We start from the raw sequence: 8,454 nt of genomic DNA, 5'->3' as shown, positions 1-8,454 counted from the left end.
GAGTTCATACTAGAAGGTAACTCTAACTCATAGGTAACATTGCCAACCCTCTTCACAATCAAGTAGGGGCCAACATACCGGTGACTAAGCTTTTCTTTTTACCAAATCGCATTACTCCCTTCATGGGAGACACTTTCAACAATACCCAATCCCTACACCTCACATCTGCATAGGACTTTTGGCGACTTTGAGTGGTTTTCAACCTATCATGAATCATATTCACCTTCTCTAAGGCTTGGTGAACGAGATTGGGGCCAAGCAACTTACCCTCGATAGCCTCATGCCACCTAATAGGAGATTGAAATCTCCCACCACATAATGTCTTAAAAGGCGCCATGACAATACTAGAGTGTTAACCATAATCAATCACACAAGCCCACAATATGTCCTCCAATGTTTGGATGGTCTTTTCCGCTTACCCATCCATTTGTGGGTGGAAGTGATACTAAGGCACACTCTAGTACCCAAAGCCTTTTGGAATAACTTCTAAAAGTAGGATGAAAATAGAGGACCATAATCTGGGATAATAGACATTGGATCACCATGCAACTTCATGATCTCTGCAAAATACAACTTAGATTAATATTCCACCAAGAAATTAGTTCTCATGGGCAAGAAATGGGCGGACTTGGTCACTCTATAAATAATGACCCAAATAGAATCATATTAATTCTGGTATCTAGGAAGATCGATAAAAAAATCCATATTAATTGCCTCCCACTTCCATTCGAGTAATGGTATCTCTTTATATAAGCCTCCGGGCCTCATGTGCTCAACTTTCACTTGTTAACACACCATACACTTGGCAACATAGCTATCCATGTCAATCTTCATATTACCCCACCAATAAAACTCTCTAAGATCATGATACATCTTGGTGGAACCTATATGAATGTCATAATGGGATCTATGAGCCTCGACCATGACCCTTTCCCTCAATCCATCGATGTTGGGAATACATAGCCCACCTTGGTATCTCAAGATACCATCACCACCAATCATAAAGTCCAAAATTTTGTGTTGACCCAGATTACTCTTAATCTTCATCAAGTTGGGGTCCAAAGATTGCTTTTCCTCTATCTCAACAACAAGAGATGACTAAGATACCGAAAGCACAAATACACCACCGTCCTCAAAGTCCACACGTCAAACTCCAAAATTAACCAAACGGTGAATATTTTTCACATATTCCTGCTTATCCTCATCTACATGGGCCAAACTCCCCATGGACAATCTACTAAGAGCATCGGTGACCATGTTCGCCTTATAGGATGGTAATAAAGACCCATATCATAGTCTTTCAATAGCTCGAGCCACCATCTTTGCTAGAGATTTTACTTATTTTGAGTAAACACATATTGGAGGCTCTTATGATCAAAAAAGATATCAACATGAACCCCATATAGGTAATTTCTCTAAATCTTTAATGCAAAGACCACGGTTAACAACTCTAAGTCATGAGTAGGGTAGTTCTTCTCATGAACTTGCAAATACCTAAAAGCATAGGTCACCATCCTACCATGTTGCATCAACACGCAACTGAGACCAACATAAGAAGCATACAATATACCACAAAACCATCACTACCCTCAGGCAAGGTCAAAATTGGAACTAAAATCAACTTATCTTTGAACTTCTCAAAAATATCCTCACATGCATCGAACCACAAGAACTTGACCTTCTTTCAGGTCAATTTGGTCAACGGGGCATCTATAGAAGAGAAACTCTCCACAAACCTTCTATAGTAATCTGCTAGACCCAAAACGTTCCAAATATCGATTAGAGTCGTAGGTCTAGGACACTTCTTAACTATCGCGACTTTTTGGGAATCTACTATGATCCCTTCACTAGAGAAAACATGACCAAGAAAAACTATGACTTTCAACCAAAACTTGCAGTTAGAGAACTTGGCATACAAATGATGATCCTTTAAGGTTTACAATACGGCACGAAGGTGATCTACATGATTCGCCTCACTCTTAAAATAGATTAAGATATCATTAATGAAGACAATGACAAACATGTCCAAGAACGGATGAAAAACACTATTCATCAAGTGTATGAATGCCGCCAAGGCATTGGTCAACCCAAAAGACATGACAAGAAACTCATAGTGACCATACCGGGTTCTAAAGGTCATCTTAGGAATATCCGCATACCTAATCTTAAGTTGATGATAACCCGATCTAAGATAAATCTTAGAAAACACTTAGCACCCTAAAGTTGATCAAACAAATCATCGATCCTAGGAAGAGGATATTTATTCTTTATGGTCACTTTGTCCAACTAACAATAATTAACGCACATACGAAGGAAACTATCCATCTTGCATACGAATAACACCGGAGCACCCTATGGAGACATATAAGGGTGGATAAAACCTTTATCTAAAAGGTCTTTTAATTGCTCCTTAAGCTTTTTTAGCTCCACCAGAGTCATTCTATAAGGAGGGATAGAAATCGAACAAGTGTTCGGAACAAGATCAATCCCAAAATCAATTTCTCTATTGGGAGAAATACCGGAAAGATCATCGGGAAACACCTTGGGAAAATCATTGACCATAGGAATGGATTCTGAAGAAGGCTCTTCCAAGTTAGAATCTTTAACTGGGACCAAATGATACAAACACCCCTTTGAAATCAACTTTTGGGCCTTTAGATAAGAAATGAACCTTCCCTTAGCCACTAGGGTACCACCTTTCTATATAATTACCAGCTCATTAGGGAATTGAAACATGACCCTACGGGTCCGACAATCTAAGAAAGCATAGTAAGAGTGCACCAATACATCCCCAAAATGATATCAAAATCAATCATGTCCAACTCTATCAAGTCTACAAAAATATCCCTACCACTAACCGATATCACAGCCCTCTAAGACCCTTCAAACAACCACAAGGTCTTCGACCAAGGTAAAAATAGAAAAGTGAACTAACAGACTCTCGGGAACACAATCAAGATACACAGCCACATACGGGTCACATAAGAAAGAGTAGACCCTGGATCAAGCAAACAATACACATCATGGGAGAAAATTCTAAACATACCCATGACAATATCGAGAGATGCATCAGAATCCTAGAGAGTATCAAGTGCATACAAGTGTTTCTGTCCAGCGCTAGCGCCAGAAATAAAAGTAGAGGAAGACATAGCACCTTTTAACGTGGAAATAGATGGAGTAACAATCGGGGACCTTTGGCCCAAGAAGCTGCTAGAGAGGGGAAATCAGGTTGCATATGCCCAATTTAACCATAATAAAAATAGTTATTTCTCTATATCTTACACTGACCACAAAATTTATAAGAAGGGAAAAGTGGAGACAACTAGGCACCACTAGCCTGGAATTGGGAACTCTGTGCTTGGGACCCACCACTAAACTGAGACCAAAGACCACCCGAGAACTTTAGGTAAGGAGAATAAACACTAGACGAGGATAATGAACCTGAACTTCCCCATTTCTTTCATTGCCAGTTGCGACCATCTCCACCACTACTCTTAAAAGGCCTAAACTTCTTACCTTGCCTTTCACTAAGATTAACTTGCTTCTTATTCTCTTCTCCCACTTTTTGCATATACATAATCAACCTAGATATATCTATATTTTCAATTAACAAGGCCACCTTGCTCACAAGGACTAACTCACGGGACAATCTCAAGACAAACTTATGTATTCTAGCACCACGCTAGAAACTATCTTGGGAGCATACCTTGACAATTGATAGAATTTCAAGGCATACTCTTGAACTGATGTACATCAAAGTGATGCTACTTCGAGAAGGCCCTTCACAAGAAGTCAAGCTAAGGACCTTCAAGCATATCAAGCTTTATGGATGAAGATAGAATCTTTGGAAGGCTCCAATATGGATAACTTGAAGATGTTTAATATCCTAAGTGTGTCTACCATTTAAATTAGCTTGTAATTTAAATGAAGGGCAATTTGGTCTTTCCTTACTTCTTTTAACCCATAGTATAAATAAGTAGTTATTAGGGTTGAGCCACTAGTTTTTGAATATTGAAGAATTGTGCCTCCTTTGAGAGATTGAAACCCTTTGTTGATTTTCAAAAATTTTCCTAGGATTTGCAAGTAAGGTTACTACCTTCTTGAGGATTCTAATAGATTAGGTGCTTTAATTTCTCAATTAAGGGGTGTTTTGGTTAGTTTCACCATTACGTCTTTCGATTGTTTGAATCTAATTGTGTCTATCTTTATTTATTTTATATTTTTAATTCCTATCTTGCTTCTATTATCTTGTTTCACATCAAATTGGTATCAAAGCTTGGATTAGATTTGTTTTCACAAACCTAAGTCTTGGGGTTTTGATATTAAAAAAAATCAATAAAAAAAGAACCAAATTTGATTGGATGTTGTTTGATATTATTCCTAGTTAAAAAAAATTATAAAAATATATGACAAAAAAAAATTGAAAGTCATGTTGAAGAAGAAACTTGAAAATGGGTTTTTCTGATTTATTGTTTTGTTGAAGAAATTGTTGGTTAGAAGTTGTTGGTAAAGTTGTGGGGAAGTTATATCTCAAATTTGAGCTCATTTGCTTGGTTATTGAAGAGGGTGAATTTGAGAATTACAAAATAGTTCAAATCTTTTAAACTTGTCTCTTCTTTTCTTGTTAATTCTAGCTAGTTTTCTTTAAGTATTAATTCATAATTAATGTTAAACTAGTTTGTGTCCGTTTAATTTATTCGTGCCAATTTTTTTTATTTTTTTTTTGTGCTTTTTTTTCTTTCATTTCATTGTATGCTTATTTGTTTCCTTATTCGTTAGTTCTAATTGTCCATTCTTGATTACATAAACTCCACTCTATCCCGAAGAAGTAGGACTACTTGTGAATTATTTAATAGTGTTGACTCTCAACCTTTGGTTATTCAAGAGTGGTAACAAGCAAGAGTAAGGTGAGTTCATTTGAGAGTGGGATTAAAAGTCTTTGGCCTTAGAGTGATACACGAGTGTGAGTGACAAAAAGAGGGAAACATGATGTGAGTGAATGGTGAGGAACTCTTTCTACCAACTTTTATTTATTTTGTAGGTACAATGACTCAATTTGAAGGAAATCCTCTAGCAAAATAGAAATTTTGCTTCAAAAGCTATTGGAAGAAATGAAGGAAAATTGGAAGATGTGGATAGAAAGGTTAGGAGTAAAGAAATGGCAAATCAACCACTTGAGGTTTTCAACCCCATTGGTCAACATAATGAGGGGTCAAGTAAGACTCCTCTTGATATAAATCCATCTCACATGGTAGTGTAAGATACTCTCTCTCCTAATGCTACTTTACCAAAAGTTTGCAATCAAGCAACACTTCCAAAGGGGGGAAATCAACAAAGAAATATTCCACCATAAGTCAATAGAGCTCAAGTGAGAGTCCAACATAACCTTGAAGAGAATGATTCTTTTGATGGAGATAATGATGATTATGGAGCCAATGATTAAGTTCAATAAGAGAGGTTAGGTGGGAGAGGAAGAAGAGGGGGAAATAGAGGGTGGTATCCAATTGATGGTAGAGAATATAATAGAAGGAATGATTATGAAGATCGAGGATTCAACAACATCAAGGTTACTCTTCCATTATTCAAAGGAAGTAGTGATCCGAATGAATATGTTGATGGGATTGTGAAACTTAAAAGGCAATATAATCTCAACAATGTGAGTGATGTTAAAAAGGTGAATTATGCTATAAGTCACCTTGAGGGTTTTGCTTCTACATGGTGGGATAAAATTGAAAGAGATGCTCTGTTGAATAGAAACTTTGTTACAAGTTGGCATGACATAAAAAGGCAAATGAGAAAAAGGTTTGTGGGTCAAGATTATGAGCAAAATACACTCAAAAAGTATTATAATCTTCAACAAGGAAGTAAGAGTGTGGAAGAGTATTATGAGGAACTAAAGCATACTAGGCTTCGAGCTAATGTCAATGATGAAGAGGTGAAGCTTGTGGCAAGATTTATCTTGGGCTTAAATAAAGAGGTAAGGCAACCATTGGAATTTTATCATTTTTCTACTTTATATGAAGCTTATCAAATAAAACTCAAGGTAGAGGGTCATCAAAAGGAAAATAAGTCAAGGTTGCAATCTTCTTCTTCTTAATGGGCTAAAAATAAGGAGGTTTAGAAATCATCTCCCACTTGGGACAAATCCAAAGGTGCAAAGCAAGAATTGAAGTCTAACTTTGACAAAGGCAAATCAAAGGAGGACTACACGGATGGAGGTAACAAATCTAAACTTGAAACTCCATCTAAAATAAAGTGTTTTAAATGTCAAGGATATGGTCATAAAGAAAATGAATATCCTAATAGAAGAACTATCATTGCATTGAATGATGATGGTTATCAAACCAAAGATAAATCTAAAGAAGGACACATAGAGGATGATAGTAGTGATGAGTTTATGGGAGAAGGTGATGGAGAAGAAATTAATGATGATGGAAAACTTGTTCTTGTTGTGAGGAGAAGTATGAGTGCTCTAGCAAGGGAAGATATTGATCAAAGAGAGAACTTGTTTCATAATTGGTGTAGAGTGCAAGAGCAATTATGTTTCTTTATCATTGATAGTGGAAGTTGTGTCAATGTTGCTAGTGTCTCTATGGTAGAACAATTGAAACTTCCAATAAGAAGGCATCCAAAACCTTATAGATTACAATGTCTCAATGAATGTGGTGAACTCAAGGTGACCAAGAGAGTGTTGATAAAATTCAAGATTGGAATTTATCATGATGAAGTGCTTTGTGATGTTGTACCGATGCAAACTTGTCATTTATTGTTGGGAAGGCTATGTAATATGATGTGGGGGCTAAACATGATGGAAGGTCAAATAAATATGCATTTGTTAAGAATGGTAAAAAGCACATTCTTAACCCACTTTCTCCTTTTCAAGTGAGTGAGGAATATAAAAAAATAGGGGAGTTGAAAGAAAAACTTGTGAGAGAAAAGAAAGAGAGGAGTAAGAGAGTGAAAAATAATAACTCAAGATAGGAAAAAGGAGAGGTTGAGAGCTCAAGTGAGAATGAGTTATCACAAAAAAAAGAGGTAAGCAAGAAAAACAAAAAAATTAAAAAAAAAAAGAAGAAAATGTGCATGATTTTGCAAAATCAAGAGAGCATGAAAGAGCTAAACATTGAGGATGCTACTCAAGTTATATTTATTAAAACTAAAGGTTATTCTTTGCTTTTTAATAATGAAATAACCTCTTTATCTTTGCCAAATGTTGTTTCTTCTTTGTTGCAGGATTATGAAGATCTATTTTCGGAAGAAATACTAAGTGGGTTGCCTCCTTTGAGAGGAATAGAGCATGAAATTGACTTTTTGCCGAGTTCTCAAATACCCAACAAAGCGGCTTATAGGAGCAATCCTCAAGAGACCAAAGAATTGCAAAGACAAGTGGAAGAACTTGTGAATAAAGGTTTGGTGAGAGAAAGTTTAAGTCCATGTGCGGTGTCTGTAATTCTAGTTCCCAAGAAAGATGGGACATGGAGGAAGTATGTACATTGTCATGCCATTAATAAATTATGATAAAATACCGACATCCCATCCCTAGACTTGATGATATGCTAGATGAATTAAGTGGTTCTACTTTATTCTCTAAAATTAATTTGCTAAGCGGATACCATCAAATTTGAATGAAATCCGAAGATGAATGGAAAACCGCTTTCAAAACCAAGTTTGGATTATATGAGTGGATGGTGATGCCTTTTGGGCTAACCAATGCACCAAGAACTTTTATGTGATTAAATGAACCATGTGCTTAAGTCATTTATTAATAATTTTGTTATGGTGTATTTTGATGATATTTTGGTTTATAGCAAGTGTTTGGATGATCATGTGCAACATTTGAAAATGATATTTGATGTGTTGAGAAAAGAAAAGTTGTATGTCAAATTTAAAAAGTGTTCTTTTTGTGTTGACTATGTTGTTTTTCTTGGCTTTGTTTTAAGTTCAAGAGGAGTTGAGGTGGATGATGAAAAGGTAGAGGCTATTAGAAGTTGGCCAACTCCTACGTCCATTAGTGATGTTAGAAGCTTCTATGGGTTGGCAAGTTTCTATAGGAGATTTGTGAAGCGTTTTAGTTCTTTAGCCGCTCCTCTAACTGAGGTCATTAAGAAGGATAAGCCTTTCATTTGGGGTAGAAAACAAGAGGAAGCCTTTAGAATCTTGAAATAGAAACTTAGTTCCACTCCATTACTTCAACTTCCCAACTTTGAGAAGATGTTTAAAATTGAGTGTAATGCTAGTGGAGTAGGCATTAGTGCGTTCTTGATGCAAGAAGGGAAACCCATAGCTTACTTTAATAAGAAATTAAGAGGATCTTCATTGCAATATTCTACCTATGATAAGGAACTCTATGCCTTAGTGAGAGCTTTAGCAAATTGGCAACATTATTTGTGGCATAAGGAGTTTGTGATTAGAACCGAGCATGAGGATTTTAAGCATATTAGGGTCCAAAATAAG

General features: G+C 36.3%; 1 protein-coding gene across 1 annotated transcript; it reads left to right on the top strand.

Moving 5' to 3' along the window:
* The first annotated feature begins 5,158 nt into the window (after positions 1 to 5,158).
* Positions 5,159 to 8,166, top strand: LOC107844200. Its single transcript, XM_047397618.1, has 5 exons — positions 5,159 to 5,216; positions 5,463 to 5,977; positions 6,122 to 6,676; positions 7,234 to 7,484; positions 7,941 to 8,166. The coding sequence occupies exons 1-5, from the start codon at positions 5,159 to 5,161 to the stop codon at positions 8,164 to 8,166; spliced, it is 1,605 nt and encodes a 534-aa protein (XP_047253574.1).
* Positions 8,167 to 8,454: the final 288 nt, after the last annotated feature.

The sequence above is a fragment of the Capsicum annuum genome, chromosome 10, assembly GCF_002878395.1.
Source record: "Capsicum annuum cultivar UCD-10X-F1 chromosome 10, UCD10Xv1.1, whole genome shotgun sequence".
Lineage (NCBI taxonomy): Eukaryota > Viridiplantae > Streptophyta > Magnoliopsida > Solanales > Solanaceae > Capsicum > Capsicum annuum.
Note: the sequence above shows the minus strand (reverse complement) of the source record. Positions and strands in the feature narration are given on the sequence as shown.

Excerpts from the sequence above, each read along its gene's own strand:
- LOC107844200 (XM_047397618.1), top strand. The coding sequence starts at position 5,159 with ATGGCAAATCAACCACTTGAGGTTTTCAACCCCATTGGTCAACATAAT. Across the intron at positions 5,217-5,462 it reads TCAACATAATGAGGGGTCAA|GTGGGAGAGGAAGAAGAGGG; the intron begins GTAAGACTCCTC and ends AAGAGAGGTTAG. Across the intron at positions 7,485-7,940 it reads AAAGATGGGACATGGAGGAA|TTCAAGAGGAGTTGAGGTGG; the intron begins GTATGTACATTG and ends CTTTGTTTTAAG.